The 16,109-nt window shown below is 49.4% G+C and overlaps 1 protein-coding gene across 8 annotated transcripts in view; it reads left to right on the forward strand.

Annotated features, from left to right (window-relative positions):
* Positions 1-16,109, forward strand: part of MSI2 (musashi RNA binding protein 2) — a 399,485-nt gene that overhangs the window by 128,331 nt on the left and 255,045 nt on the right. For all 8 annotated transcript variants that reach the window (XR_006341155.1, XM_043902746.1, XM_043902743.1 and 5 more), the window contains exon 6: positions 15,334-15,426. Coding sequence is in view for 7 of the 8 variants with exons in the window: in XM_043902746.1 (XP_043758681.1) it covers positions 15,334-15,426 (93 nt within the window). In the remaining variant the exon portion in view is untranslated. The remainder of the gene's footprint in view (positions 1-15,333; positions 15,427-16,109) is intronic.

Raw genomic sequence — 16,109 nt, forward strand, 5'->3', positions numbered from 1 at the left:
CCGCAGTCCTCTCTGGCGCTGTCTTCCCCAGAGTCCAGTGGTGCCCAGCTGAGCCTGACTCTTCTTACCCGAGGGTCTGTCTCCTGACCGTCCTTCCTGACATGCTTCCTCATCCCATGCCTTGAGCTTTCCTACGCGTCCTGTATTGGAGGACCCAGCGACTCTTCTGGGTCCAAGAAACTTTGCAAGGCTTAACTTCCTTTAAAAAGTTAATTACTTATTTAAGTGAAGTACAGTTGATTTGAAATGCTGGATTCGTTTTTTGTGTACAGGAAAGTGATTCAGTTGTCCATATGCATATTCTTTTTCAAATTCTTTTCCATTATAGCTTATTGCAAGGTATTGAATATAGCCTGGGCTATACACTGCGACCTTGTTTATTTTGTATATAGTAGTATGTGTCTGTTAATCCCAGTCTCTTTAACTTCTCTCTCCCGCTCCTCTCTCCTTTGGTAACCATAAATTTGTTCTCTGAATCTGTGAGTCTGTTTCTGTTTTGTAAGTGTGATCACTTGTATCATATTTTAGATTCCACTAGTGTCTGCCTACAATGCGGGAGACCCGGGGTCAATCCCTGGGTTGGGAAGATCCCCTGGAGAAGGGAATGGCAACCCACTCCAGTATTCTTGCCCCCCACCAAAAAAAAGGGGCTCAAAGAAATATTGGAGAAGGAAATGGCAACCCACTGCAGTATCCTTGCCTGGAAAATCCCATGGACGGAGGATCCTGTTAGGCTACAGTCCATGCTGTTGCAGAGAGTCAGACACGACTGAGCGACTTCACTATCATAAATGATGTCACATGACATTTGTCCTCTGGCTGGCTTACTTCACTTAGTATGATAATCTCTAGGTCCTTCCATGAGGTCACAAATGGCATTATTCCATCCTTTTTTATGGCTGAGTAGTATGCCATTGTGTGTGTGCGTTCATCCATCCCGAGGTCTGCGCAAGGGCTGGCTTCAGTTAACACTGACCGTGGCTTTGAGCAGGGCCTCAGGCTCCTCTTTCCTCCCAAGTCGGCACTGGGGAGGATGGAGCCAGGGCAGAAGCCCTGAGTGAGGTTTGTGTTGGCAGCGTGGGCTCGAGTTGGGCTGGCCTCGGGGGCCCGGTTGGAGGTACAGGAGCTAAGGGCTGCGTTCTTGGAGTTAGGATTTCAGATTTGCCGTCTCAGGTCAGGGTCTTATGCCCATTTTGCAGAGGGCGAAGGTGACTCCCCGTGCCGTGGAGGGACTTGACCTCTTGCATCTGATCAGCCAGGGGGAGTTACTTGGTATGTTCAGGGTACACAGATGTGCTTGAAAGTGAGAAAGCTGGGGGGCAGAGAGAAGAATTTCAGGTTGCTTCCTATAGATCATCTCTGTCGGCAGGATGACCATGGACCCGTGCTTTAGGCGAGACCCCTCACTGCGAGTCACCCTCTGTGTCTTCAGGAGGATTCCACCCTGGGTGGGTGGATCAGGTTCCCACGGCTGGAGGGACAGGCACAGGTGGAAGGAGCTGTGTTCATCCCAGCTCTCCACCCTGTCCCTCCTCTTTCTGAGGTTTGTTAAGAATCTGCTTTGGCTGCTTGTCCCTGGACTGGGGCTTTGGCGGCACCTCTTTGGTATGCAGAAATGCACGTCTTCCTCGGAAAATTCAGCAGTAGCAGAGGGCGCTTGCTTAATTTTGATTAATACCATTGCTGTGAAAGAGGATGGGTTTGAATTGCTTCTGTGTGCTGGTAATCATTTGAACCCTGGCCTTCTGTGTCCTTGGTCCGTCACTCTGTGGCCCGTGCTGGGGGCCAGGGGCTCTGAGAAGGATGGAAGCGCCACCTGTGGATGCAGAGCAGCTCAGTACCTGGGGTGAGGGTGTGATGGCCGGCCAGCCAGCCACCTCGTTCATTCAGCATCAGATGACCGCACGGTCACGAACCTTAATTTCCTGTGCTTTCCTAGGCAGCACTCCATCTCTGTACCTTTCTCTGTTACCCCCAGCCCCCCGCCTGAGTGCCACTGGCTAGGATATTACTGTCTGATACCAATCTGTGGACAGGTCACGATCTCTGGCTGCAGCTGTTCCCCTAAGGGTAAGAGGAGGTAGTAGTTTTTAAATTAGCCTGGGAGGGAGCCGGGCAGGGTCTCCGAGAGGACTGGGGAGTCAGTTCCCTGCCGAAGCAGGCAGGCTCATCGTTTCATTTCGGGATCACGCTCTCTTTTAGGTGAGTTACTTTTAGGTGAGTTACCGTTGTTTTAATCAGAGGTAAGGTTGTAACCTGGCTATGTCGGCTAATTGTGTGTGAATTATATTCTAGCCCCATATAGATGAAGGCTATTTTTTTCCTTCCACTTTTAAAGTTACTTAGAGTAAGTGCCAAATTGTAGCCTGAGCCCTAATGCTCTCTGGCTAATAACTATAGATGGGGAGATAGTGCCCTGAGAAACATTTGGGGTTATGTATGTAATTAGTTTCCTCTGATGGTAAATTAATTTCTGCAGTTGACAGCATCACATATTGTTACACCCTTTGTCCAGTGGTCAGGGTGGGTGAGTCAAGGTATACAGAATTAGCTGGTGGATGAAACAAGTGGGACACATGCTTTCTTGGATGCTTGGGTTTATTTTAAGTCCTGTTTGCATTCAGATTCTTGACTTAGGGATCTTTTGGGCCTGTTATTAAAAAAAAAAAAAATCCCCAAACAACTTTAGTGAGATACAATTCACCTGCCGTATAATTTGCCCATCTGAAACGCATAGGCCAGTGGTTTCTGATCTGTTCACCAGTACATGCGCACGTCACCACGGTCCAGTTAGAGCGTTTTCACCACCTCAGAAAGGAGTCCTGTACTGTTTAGCCATCACCTCCTGACTGCCCAGGTCTGCACAATCCCCAGTCTACATGCTGTCTCTGTGGGCTTCCCCGCAGAGTTCCGCATGAGTGGAGCTGCGCAATATGTGGCCTTTTATGACTGGCGCAGCGTTTTCAGAGCTCAGCCGTGTTGGAGCGTACGGCAGTGTGCCATTCCTTTTTGTGACCACATAGTATTCCATGGGGCTTCCCAGGTGTCTCAGTCCTAAAGGAATCTTGCCTGCAGTGCAGGAGCTGCAGGAGACGTGGGTGTGATCCCTGGGTCGGGAAGATCCCCTGGAGGAGGAAATGACAACCCACTCCAGTGTTCTTGCCTGGAGAATCCAAAGGACAGAGGAGCCTGGCGGGCTACAGTCCATGGGGTCGCAAAGAGCTGGATATGACCCAAGCGACTTCCCACACACGCACACACAGTACTCCATTATGTAGATAGATCACATTTAATTTATCCATCCGTCTATCCATCCATCCCTCAATGGACATTCGCGTTGTTCTGCTTTTTGATGAACGAACAAAAAGCAGACTGCTGCTGTGAACGTTTTGTGTGGAAGGTTTTGGATGGACATATGTTTTAATTTCTCTTGAGTGTATAGTAAGACTGGAATTGTTGAGACCTATGATGACTCTACGATTCACCAGACTTGTTTCCCTAAGTGAATGCAGCATTCAGCCTGCCCAGCAGCAGCGTCTGGCCTGCTGGTCTCACATCTTGGCTTCAGGATTGAAAAGGGCTGCGTCATGCTTGCTCCTCATGGCCCGCCCCATCTCCCTTCCCCTGATTCTTTCTGCTGGAAAGTCAGGAGCCAAAGTGTAGGAGAGACCTCCCTGGTGGTCCAGTGGCTGAGAATCCGCCTTTGATTGCAGGGGGCGTGGGTTCAGTCCCTGGTTGGGGAACTAAGATCCCACGTACTGTGGAGGAGCTAAGCCCATGCAATGCGAGCACTGGTGGAAAAATATATAGAGAGATAGATGTAGATATGTATGCTTTTTAAAATGGTGTAGGGGATTTAGCAAATAGGAAGTTTGAGGTTGAGGACTTCCCTGGCGGTCCAGTGGGTGGGACGCCATGTCCCGAGGCAGAGGGTGGGGTCTGGTCCCTGGTCGGGGGCTTGAGACCCCACGAGCTCGGGGTTCGGACACCCTGTTCTGTCACTCGCGAGCGCCATGTGACTCCGGGCGCTCGTGTGCCTGCGCCTGTGTCCGTGGCTGTGGAAGGGAGGCCGGAGCTGGCTGAGGCTGCCGTGAGGCCTGAGGCTGGCGCGGTGAGCAGGGCTCTGCCCGCAGCGGGGACAGAGCGCTTGAGCATGCAGGAGGCGCAGGCACCAGGCCTTCACTCCGGGGAGGGCGCCTTTCTCCAGGAGGGCGCCTTTGCCCCCGTGCCCGCCCCGGCCCTCCGCATCCTGTTGGAGGCGCTTGCATCCCTGGGCAGCCGGTGGGTCGTGTCTCCTCGGGAGCTGGCTCTGCTGCTCTGACCCCCTCACTGCCTTGCCTCATGCTTTGAGGCAGAGCCTTGATCCCTGCCATAGCGGGTGAGCAAGTGATGAGTATGACCGGCCTTCCTCCGGAGGTGGATTCGGACGGTCACACACGGGCTATAGCTTTCTCCCGCCTACCATGTCATGCTGGAGGCGTCCTTGTGGACCACAGTCTGCTGTCACCGAGGAGAGGGGGGCTGAGGTCACGATGTCCTGGGGTCTCCCTCCAGGAGGTCTCCGTGTTGGTTCCTGGGGCTGCCACACACTGGGTGGTGGAAGCAGCAGAAGTGCTCCATTCCGGTTCGGGAATCTAGACGTCTGAGGTGGAGGTGTTGGCAGAGCCCCTTCCAAGGGTTTTGAGGGAGAAACCATCCCTTACCTCTCGTGGCTTCTCAGAGCTGCTGGCGTTCCTCGGCTTGTGAACACGTGTCTCCCATCTCTGCCTCTGTCTTCACAGGACCACCTTCTGGTTTGTATGTGTGTGTACCCGTGTGTGTGTGAGACCCTTCTCCTCTTCTAATCAGGACTCCTCATTGAATTAGGGCCTATCCTATAGGACAAAGGTCCATCTTGTTAAAACTATGGTTTTTTCAGTGGTCATATATGGATGTGAGACTTGGACTATAAAGAAACTGAGTGCCAAAGAATTGATGCTTTTGAACTGTGGTGTTGGAGGAGACTCTTGAGAGTCCCTTGGACTGCAACAAGATCCAGCCAGTCAATCCTAAAGGAAATCAACCCTGAATATTCATTGGAAGGACTATTCTTTGGCCACCTGATGCGAAGAGCCAACTCATTGGAAAAGACCCTGATGCTAGGAAAGATTGAGGGCAAGAGGAGAAGGGGACGACAGAAGATGAGATGGTTGGATGGCATCATTGACTCAGTGGACATGAACACGAGCAAACTCCGGGAAGGAGATAGTGAAGGCCAGGGAAGCCTGCTGTGCTGCAGTTGATGGGATTGCAATGAGCTGGACATGACTTAATGAGTGAACGACAACAGCTACACCCGGGTGCTTTCATCTCAAGATCCTTTAGGAATTGCCAGCTGCAAGATCCTCTTTCTAGATAAAGATCACATTCTGAGGTTCTAGGTGGACATGAATTTCGATGGACCCAGCAAACTAATGTAGTCTCTTTTCCACATATGAGTCTAGAAATTTCTGGAGAAGATTAAGTTTCTGACTTGTATTCTGAATTTGTATGTTAAGTGAGTTTTACCTTTGGATTCAGAAGTGATGGTGATGATGGTGGGAGCGGGGGTGTTAGTGCTGGCGAGAGTGGTTGTTTACGGGGAGAAGGGAAGAATGAAAGAAAATATTGGGAGAACCTGGGAATTTTAGAGGGCAGGTCTCTAGGAAGAAACACCCTGGAGGAAGGGGCCATGGGGCATGGGACTCCTGTGACATCAGTCAGGCTTCCTGGAGCTTCTTTACCAAGAAGATCAGGCTTAGTTCTCAAATGCAGAGTTGGTGATGCCATACAATCTTATCGCAGGTTCTGAAGAACAAGGTACTCACCAAATTTAGAATCTCATATGAAATCACATGGTATCTGCTGGCATACTGGTTCTCTCTTGTCACTCTGTCTTGCCTTTAACTAGCACATGAGTCACCTTGCTGGGACTTGATTTTTTCATCTGCATGAAGGGGATAATGGACAGTCAGATTTGTGAAAACCCACCCAGTGTCCTCTGGGGCTCCTTCAAGCTCTGCAGAGAGGCCATGTGCTTGGGCGTTGGAGCTGTCTCGTGCTTTTCACCAAGGGGAATGGGAACTCTCTTCAGGACCATGGTGGTGGCAAGAGCTGACTTAATTTCCCTGGGCCTCTCTAGCACCCATTTCAGACTCTCCTGAGCTACTTTCTGCCCTTCCATGCTTTTATTAGGATCACAAATATTTGTTGTTGTTTTGTTGTTTTGTTGTGTGACAGCTAATATCTTGGTCCAGCGCTTGTGGAGCTAAAATTTCCGCTTCAATCTCATCGGAAAAGATTCTAACAGCCCCACCCTCTGCTTTCAGCACACACGCGCGCGCGCACACACACACACCCCTGCTTTATTAGATTTTATAAAAATACAACCAGTGGCTCCACTCCGAGTGACCATTTCAGATGGAAACATGTTTTTCAAAAGGGAGTTTTTGAAACTTTTTAAAAAAAAAGTCAGCTCTCTGGTTGGAGGCAGGAAGGTGGAGTGTGCTTTGCAGCCCTAGTTAGCAGCTGGCTTTGGCCAGTTTGTATGTATAAACAGCAATTTTCCAAACTGGAATGGGTGCTGGGGTTTTCTTTGTTGAGCCAAGAGGTGCGTGGAGAGCAGTGGTGTTTAGTTAAATTATGGGTCTCGATACAAAACTTTGCAGCAGTGATCTGTGAGAGCCTGAACCCTCCCCACCCGCTTTGTGTGCTACACACACACACACACACCCCCACACACACCCACACACACACACACACTCTCTTCCCAGACACACACACCACACACACACTCTCTTCCCAGACACACACCACACACACACACACACACACACACACACACACACACTCTCTCTCTTCCCAGAGCGTGGCCCTGGGCCGTGAGAGGCGGCGTCTGCTGGGGGTCCCCAGGGCTGCAGGGCCCCGCTCTGGGTGGGCATCTCATGTCTCCCAGAGTGAAAAGCATCCGCATGCCTGAAGCGTCTTCTCCAGCCCTTCCACCAGCAGTGCCAAGGCAAGGACGTTTCAGATCCATCCCCTGGTGGGTTTCAGGCTGAGCTCGCTCTTGTGCAGATGGGTGGTGCCCTCCATCAGGGTGCGCTGTGTGTGTCAGTGTGAAGGCTGTGGGCTGGAAAACAGGTGCCCGAAGGGCCTAGCACAGGGGGCCCCTCCTCTGTGTGCAGAGGACTTTTCTAATTAATTAATTAATTTATTTTAATTGGAGGCTAATTACTTTACAGTGTTGTTGTGGTTTTTGACATACATTGACATGAATCAGCCACGGGTGTACATTGTTCCCCATCCTGAACCCCCCGCCCACCTCCCTCCCCATCCCATCCCTCAGGGTCATCCCCAGTGCACCAGCCCCGAGCACCTTGTCTCATGCATCCAACCCAGACTGGCGATCTGTTTCACATATGGTAATATACATGTTTCATTGCTATTCTCTCAAATCATCCCACCCTCGCCTTCTCCCACAGAGTCCAAAAGTCTGTTCTGTACATCTTTGTCTCTTTTGCTGTCTTGCATATAGGGTCATCGTTACCATCTTTGTAAATTCCATATATATGCGTTAGTATACTGTATTGGTGTTTTTCTTTTTGGCTTGTTTCACTTTGTATAATGGGCTCCAGTTTCATCCACCTCATTAGAACTGATTCAAATCCATTCTTTTTAATAGCTGAGTAATATTCCATTGTGTATATGTACCACAGCGTTCTTATCTATTCGTCTGCCAGCAGACACCTAGGTTGCTTCCGTGTCTTGGCTATTGTAAACAGTGCTACGATGAACATTGGGGTATATGTGTCTCTTTCAATTCTGGTTTCCTGGGTGTGTATACCCAGCAGTGGGATTGCTGGGTCATATGGCAGTTCTATTCCCAATTTTTAAAGGAATCTCCACACTGTTCTCCATAGTGGCTGTACAAGTTTGCACTCCCACCAACAGTGCAAGAGGGTTCCCTTTTGCAGAGAGGACTTTTTATAATACCAAGGACTAGAGAGTTGGGGGCCAGCAAGTTACCAGGCCTGCTCGCTGTTTCCAAGGTCAGAAGAGGGTTAAAGATCTGGGGGTGCTGCATGGTTCCTGGGGTAAATAGAAGCCAAGACTCAAGGATGGGGAACAGAGGGGTACCCCCCAAGACATGTACACACACACACACATGCAAGAACACACATACATAGAAGTGAAACCTTGACAGCACTGATGGGGATTTGAGGACCTTCATTCATTAAGAGTACGCCGAGACACTGGACGCCTCATCTCCGCCCTGCCCCCTTCCTGCTGTCCTCAGCAGTCACGGAGGTGGGAGAGAAATGGGAGAGCATGTGCTTCCAGCATCCTCCGCCGCCCTCTGCATCCCTCTCCAAAGTGGGGATCCTGGAGCAGCGAGCTGCCCGTGTGGCAGTGACGCTGCCAGAACTGATGAAGTGCAACACTCCCGCTTCCCTCAGCGCCCCTGGCGGGAGGGATCACCTGCAGGGCCCGCGCCCCCCTCTCCTGAAGCCGCAACGTCGGTGAGCAGCTGACCAAGTGTTGCCCATCTTCCCACTGGCCTCTTACGTTCGGAAGGTTTTGATTGAATCAGTCTGCTTTCAGTGTTTGCTCAAGAGTGGGCCCCATCTCCGCAGCTGAGCTGGTTCCTGGAGAGGATGTTTTAGTCACTTGGGTGCATTGTCTGGGGCCTGGAATTCCTCATCCTTGTTTTAAAAATATTTTAAAGACTGTTTTGGGACTGTGTAGATTTATAACTGGGTGTTCTTCCCCAGCATTTAGGGCTCTGTCCTGGCAGGTTTATGGCTGTAGGGCAACGGTAGAGGGTGTCAGAGGGGACCTTCTTGTTTCACCAGTTACTGGGCAATGAACATACTGTTGACTTCTGTTATTTAGAATGAACACATGTTGGTCGTTTAAATCTCTGCATCCGTGTGAACGACTGGAATAGAAATAGGGCCAGCTGTTTACACCCACCTGGCTCTACACCATGTCTGAATGAGGCCATGGGTTCGTTTTACGAAATGTCTCTCCAGAGTTGCTTTAAGTTGAGAACTCCACGAGTGCATGTTTTCAGATCACATTAGTGTTTCTTTATAGATATTTAATTGCTTTGCTGGAGCTAAAAAAAAGGAATGAAAAATATAAAATGAAACTGTTGGGAGTCTTTGCCAATCTGAAACCACGTGGAGATGCAAGAAAGTGTTTTTGAAATGATAGTGGAAGAGAATGGGGCAACAAGGGTTGATTTATCAACGTGTTTGATAAAAGGTTTCTACTGCATGTTTGTTCTGAGCTTGAAGGACAGATTTAGTAACTGACTTTGGATTCAGGTACAGTGACCATGTATTTAGCATCTCTGAGGTGTCCCACTAGACACTTTGGTATAAGTTATTTAATTTAACAGGAATCTTGTGTGGTAGGCTAATTATTATATCTCCATTTTAAAGTGGATTAAAGTCCATATTAGAATGTAAGTTCCAGCACTTTGCTTGTAGTAGTATCTGTTGAACGAATGCATTAGGAAAATTCAGTTCAGTTGCTCAGTCGTGTCTGACTCTTTGCGACCCTATGAATCGCAGCATGCCAGGCCTCCCTGTCTAACACCAACTCCCAGAGTTTACTCAAACTAATGTCCATCGAGTGGGTGATGCCATCCAGCCATCTCATCCTCTGTTGTCCCCTTCTTCTCCTGCCCCCAATCCCTCCCAGCATCAGGGTCTTTTCCAATGAGTCAACTCTTCACATGAGGTGGCCAAAGTATTGGAGTTTTAGCTTCAGCATCAGTCCTTCCAGTGAACACCCAGGACTGATCTCCTTTAGGATGGACTGGTTGGATCTCCTTGCAGCCCAAGGGACTCTCAAGAGTCTTCTCCAACACCACAGTTCAAAAGCATCAATTTTTCGGCGCTCAGCTTTCTTTATAGTCCAACTCTCACATCCATACATGACCACTGGGAAAACCATAGCCTTGACTAGACGGACCTTTTTTGGCAAAGTAATGTCTCTGCTTTTTAATATGCTATCTAGGTTGGTCATAACTTTCCTTCCAAGGAGTAAGCATCTTTTAATTTCATGGCTGCAATCACCATCTGCAGTGATTTTGGAGCCCCAAAAAATAGTCTGGCACTGGTTCCACTGTTTCCCCATCTATTTGCCATGAAGTGATGGGACCAGATGCCATGATCTTAGTTTTCTGAATGTTGAGCTTTAAGCCAACTCTTTCACTCTCCTCTTTCACTTTCATCAAGAGACGTTTTAGTTCCTCTTCACTTTCTGCCATAAGGGTGGTGTCATCTGCATATCTGAGGTTATTGATATTTCTCCCGGCAATCTTGATTCCAGCTTGTGCTTCTTCCAGCCCAGTGTTTCTCATGATGTACTCTGCATATAAGTTAAATAAGCAGGGTGACAATATACAGCCTTGACATACTCCTTTTCCTATTTGGAACCAGTCTGTTGGTCCATGTCCAGTTCTAACTGTTGCTTCGTGACCTGCATATAGGTTTCTCGAGAGGCAGGTCAGGTGGTCTGCTGTGCCCATCTCTTTCAGAATTTTCCAGTTTATTGTGATCCACACAGTCAAAGGCTTTGGCATAGTCAATAAAGCAGAAATAGATGTTTTTGTGGAACTCTCTTGCTTTTTCAATGACCCAGCGGATGTTGGCAGTTTGATCTCTGGTTCCTCTGCCTTTTCTAAAACCAGCTTGAACATCTGGAAGTACACGGTTCACCTGTTGCTGAAGCCTGGCTTGGAGAATTTTGAGCATTACTTTACTAGCAGGTGAGATGAGTGCAATTGTGCAGTAGTTTGAGCATTCTTTGGGATTGCCTTTCTTTGGGGTTGGAATGAAAACTGACCTTTTCTAGTCCTGTGGCCACTGCTGAGTTTTCCAAATTTGCTGGCATATTGAGTGTAGCACTTCACAGCATCATCTGTCAGGATTTGAAATAGCTCAACTGGAATTCCATCACCTCCACTAGCTTTGTTCGTAGTGATGCTTTTTAAGGCCCACTTGACTTCACATTCCAGGATGTCTGGCTCTAGGTGAGCGATCACACCATCATGATTATCTGGGTTGTGAAGATCTTTTTTATACAGTTCTTCGGTGTATTCTTATTACCTCTTTTTAATATCTTCTGCTTCTGTTAGGTCCATACCATTTCTGTCCTTTATCGAACTCATCTTTGCATGAAATGTTCCCTTGCTATTTCTGATTATCTTGAAGAGATCTCTGGTCTTTCCCATTCTGTTGTTTTCCTCTATTTCTTTGCATTGATCACTGAGGAAGGCTTTCTTATCTCTCCTGGCTATTCTTTGGAACTCTGCATTCAAATGGGAATATCTTTCCTCTTCTCCTTTGCTTTTCGCTTCTCTTCTTTTCACAGCTATTTGTAAGGCCTCCTCAGTCAGCCATTTTACCTTTTTGCATTTCTCTTCCATGGGGATGGCCTTGATCCCTGTCTCCTATACAATGTCACGAACCTCCATCCATAGTTCATCAGGTATTCTATCAGATCTAGTCCCTTAAATCTATGTCTCACTTCTGCTGTATAGTCATAAGGGATTTGATTTAGGTCACACCTGAATGGTCTAGTGGTTTTCCCTACTTTGTTCAATTTAAGTCTGAATTTGGCAATAAGGAGTTCATCATCTGAGCCATAGTCAGCTCCTGGTCTTGTTTTTGCTGACTGTATAAAGCTTCTCCATCTTTGGCTGCAAAGAAAATAATCAGTCTGATTTTGGTGTTGACCATCTGGTGATGTCCATGTGTAGAGTCTTCTCTTGTGCTGTTGAAAGAGGGTGTTTGCTATGCCCATGTCCAAGGTAAGGGAAACCTGAGTAAGACGTAGGTGTTGCAAGAGGGCATTAAAGGGCAGACACACTAAAACCATAATCACAGAAAACTAGCCAATCTGATCACAGGACCACAGCTTGTCTAGCTAAATGAAACTAAGCCATGCCATGTGGGGCCACCCAAGACGGACGGGTCATGGTGGAGAGGTCTGACAGAATGTGGTCCACTGGATAAGGGGATGGCAAACCACTTCTGTATTCTTGCCGTGAGAACCCCATGAACAGTATGAAAAGGCAAAATGATAGGATACTGAAAGAGGAACTCCCCAGGTTGGTAGGTGCCCAATATGCTACTGGAGATCAGTGGAGAAATAACTCCAGAAAGAATGAAGGGATGGAGCCAGAGCAAAAACAATACCCAGTTGTGGATGTGACTGGTGATAGAAGCAAGGTCCAATGATGTAAAGAGCAGTATTGCATAGGAACCTGGAATGTTAGGTACATGAATCAAGGCAAATTGGAAGTGGTCAAACAGGAGATGGCAAGAGTGAATGTCGACATTCTAGGAATAAGCAAACTAAAATGGAGAGGAATGGGTGAATTTAACTCAGATGACCATTATATCTACTACTGTGGGCAGGAATCCCTTAGAAGAAATGGAGTAGCCATCATGGTCAACAAAAGAGTCCGAAATGCAGTCCTTGGATGCAATCTCAAAAACGACAGAATGATCTCTGTTCATTTCCGAGGGAAACCATTCAACATCACGGTAATCCAGGCCTATGCCCCAACCAGTAATGCTGAAGAAGCTGAAGTTGAATGGTTCTATGAAGACCTACAAGACCTTTTAGAACTAACACCCAAAAAAGATGTCCTTTTCATTATAGGGGACTGGAATGCAAAAGTAGGAAGTCAAGAAACACCTGGAGTAACAGGGAAATTAGGAAAGTCAGGTTAGTAAAATTTGGCGATTAGTGAGTGTAGGGAGAGATTTAGATGAGGTGAGGGTCTGGTGGAGCTTGACTGTGAAGGTGACCTTGACCCCCCAGGGAGACTGATGGATAAGCAGGGAGACAAGGGAGGAAATGAACAAGGAGCTAGATAATGTGCCTGCCCATTGGCCAGAGGAGCTTAGTGATGTGGACACTGGTGGGATCTTCATAGGATGTCCTGATGTACAGTATATAATCTCTTGTTCATCTGGAAAAGGTGAAAAAAATAGTAAAGGACAATTTTAAACACACGTGCCAACCACTGCCTGGCGGTCCCCAGCAGAGAAACATACGAGAGTCATCAGGCCACGTGTCCCCAAGACAGTGGAGGACACCCTCTATGGGGGTGTTCCGGGTCGGGCTCGGTCCGCGGGCTCTGGTGGCCTGGGTCCTGTCTGGGAGCCGCTGAGCTGAAATGTGAGGGCCCCGGGTCAGGGAGCCTCCCTGTTGGGGCCGCCGGGCCCGCAGACTCAGGAGGGTTCAGGGTTAGCTGGGAGGTCTGGTAGAGGACCTCCGTGCAGCGCCCAGAACCCAGCCAAGGGGGGGACTGTCCGGGGTCACACTCAGACTGGGACACAGAAGCCAGCTCCCCAGCGCCTTTCACACTCCTTAGCACGGTCTGTCTTGACGGCTATGCTCTCAGGCGTCGCTCCGCCGAGTGACTGTTGGGCTGGGTTGTTGGTTCGTTGTCTCCGCAGACGTGTATGGCGGGGGCAGACTAGGTGATAAGGGGTCCAGGCAGCCCTGCCCCCCAGACTTCGGCATCCTGCATCGACTTTTCATAGACATGTGTGACGTGGTGGGTGGCTTTTCTTTTAATGTTCAAAGATTCCTCTCATTGATTTGGTTTTGGGTTTCAGTCTTGGTTTTCTTTGTATGTTCTCATAAAATATTTTTCTCCCCTGCTTGATGGAGGTGTAATTGACAAATAAAATGGTGAGATAACTTAAAGTGTACAATGTGACGATTTTTGAAAAATGCTTTCATCTCTTTAATGTTTGGCTGTGGCGGGTCTCCATTGTTGCTCAGGCTTCGCTCTAGTTGCAGAGAGCAGGGCCTCCCGTGTAGCTGTGGCGCTCGGGCTTCTCACTGTGGAGGCTTCTCTTCTTGCAGAGCACACCTCCAGGACGCTCGGGCTGCAGAAGTTGCAAGCCCCGGGCTCTGGAGCGCAGGTTCAATCATCGCGGCGCACAGGCTTAGTCGCTTTGCAGCACGTGGGATCTTCCTGGATCAGGGATTGAACCCGTGTCTCCTGCATTGGCAGGCAGATTCTTTACCACTGAGCCCCCAGGGAAGCTCTCCAACGTGATTTGATGTGTATGTGTGTGTGTTGTGACAAGAATCTACTCATTGACTTAAGATGTTGTGTTTTTATTGTGTGTGACTAGACTGGGGAGATCCTGTGTCCACTGAGTTTTACATTTTTTATTTTGACATTTAAAGAGAAACAAAACAACCCCCAAATCCACGTAGCCTTAGTTTTCAGAATAAAATTCATTTTGTTGTCTTTCACTCTCCCATGTAAGATTTTTGGTCCTGCTCTGAAGAGCTGACATCACTGAACGTCCGCCTCCTTTTGCTTTGGGGCTGGTGGGACTTTGAAGGGGGACCGTTTCAGAAGGTCATTTGTTTTTGTATCCACCAAACGTCGGGTGTGGGCTTCTGTGTGCTTGGCCCTGTATTTGCACTGCAGGGAGACAGTCTGGGGGAGGAGGGAAGGAGGGCAGGATTATCACACTCACTTTAGCACCGAGTGGAAAGTAGCGAGTGTGTGAGCATTAGGGGGCTCAGAAGTGAGAGACTCAGCTTTGGGTGGGGCGGCCAGATCGGTGTTGGCATTTTGGAGAAGAGTGTTGGGTCTTGGAGAGTAGCCAGCTTGGCATGGGAGGTACAGGTGTGGAGAGGCCTCCCAAGGACAGCCTGCGTGGACAGCGGTGGGGAGGCCTGGGGACCAGCTGGGCTTGGCTGAGTGTAGGACACGTCAAGGTGAAAGGTGAGAAATCCGGAAGGACAGGAACCCTGGGGGCGGGCTCGGGGGGCCATCCCTCCCAGCGCCTGTCCCGTTGGCAGACACCAGCCAGCACCCGGAGTGGCTCTGTTGCAGGCAGTCTGCACAGAGTTGTGAATTACATGTGAGTTTCTTATTGACACATTCTATGGGTACTTTCTGGGCAGCGTGTCTTCATGCACATAGTTCTCCTTTGTTCGCATCTCTTTGGTTTAAAATAGCTCTGACATGTGGCCTCACATCACAATGAAGCTGTGTGTTATGGCCAGTGAGGCTTTGAAGTCCACTCTCCATCTGCATGAAACGCCAGCTTTCAGGTTGCGGCCTGAAGGCCTAAGGTATTCCTCGTGACTGTCTCTGGCATCCTGAGACGTCTGAAGGGCCTGCTCTGGGCGGCTGAGATAGTCCTCACCTCGCCTTCCTCTCTGGAGAAGTATGCAGAGAGGCTTGTCCAATAGCTCAGTGAGCGTGGCTTCAGATAGCCAAGTTAACCCATGTCTTCCTCTTGTCATTTCTTGCAGATGGTCACAAGAACAAAGAAAATCTTTGTAGGAGGACTGTCTGCGAACACGGTGGTGGAAGATGTGAAGCAGTATTTCGAGCAGTTCGGCAAGGTGAGTGGTGCGTGGGGGCAGGGGCAGCCTCCTCTATCCTTCGAAGTGGCTGCTGTGGACCCTGCCCTTGCCACGACTGTGTCCTCCAGAGCCTCGTCCTTGGACTTGGCTATCAAGATGGGAATGGGATTCGGCAGGAGCCGAGATGGAAGAGCCCGGCTTGTGGTGGGCATGGAGCCCTGTGTGCCATCAGGAACAGACAGAGCAGCCTTTGAGTGCGGTTTCGCCAGCCTTGGCTGGTCGTGTGGGGCCTGGGCCGGGAGCTGATGGGACCAGCGCCGGCTTGGGAAGGGACTTTGAGCTGGGAGTCTCAGGACAGGAGCTCCCTCAGAAGCTGGTCTCTGCGTGTGCGCTGGGCTTCGTTTTGGGCCTTTCTGGAAGACGCACTGAGAGAGGAGGCTCCCCGGGGGCTGAGCCCTCCTCCCCTGTCAAATGCCTGAGGAAACCCAGGGAAGATGCTGGGCGCGAACCTGTCAGGATGTCTAGGAGACAGCAGCGTGATCATCCCCTGGGCTCTGCAGGGGGATTGGGCCGGGAGCGACTCAGGAGGCCCCAGAAGAGTCAGGAAACCGAGCGTGAGAGTGTGTGTGAGAGTCAGTCAGACAGACAGACAGGGTGCATCACCGTGGGTGATTCATTCAGCCCCTTTCTGCTTGGCGGGGAGGCCCCACGGCTGTGGAGGG

The sequence above is a fragment of the Cervus elaphus genome, chromosome 5 (genome assembly GCF_910594005.1).
Source record: "Cervus elaphus chromosome 5, mCerEla1.1, whole genome shotgun sequence".
Taxonomy (NCBI): Eukaryota; Metazoa; Chordata; class Mammalia; order Artiodactyla; family Cervidae; genus Cervus; species Cervus elaphus.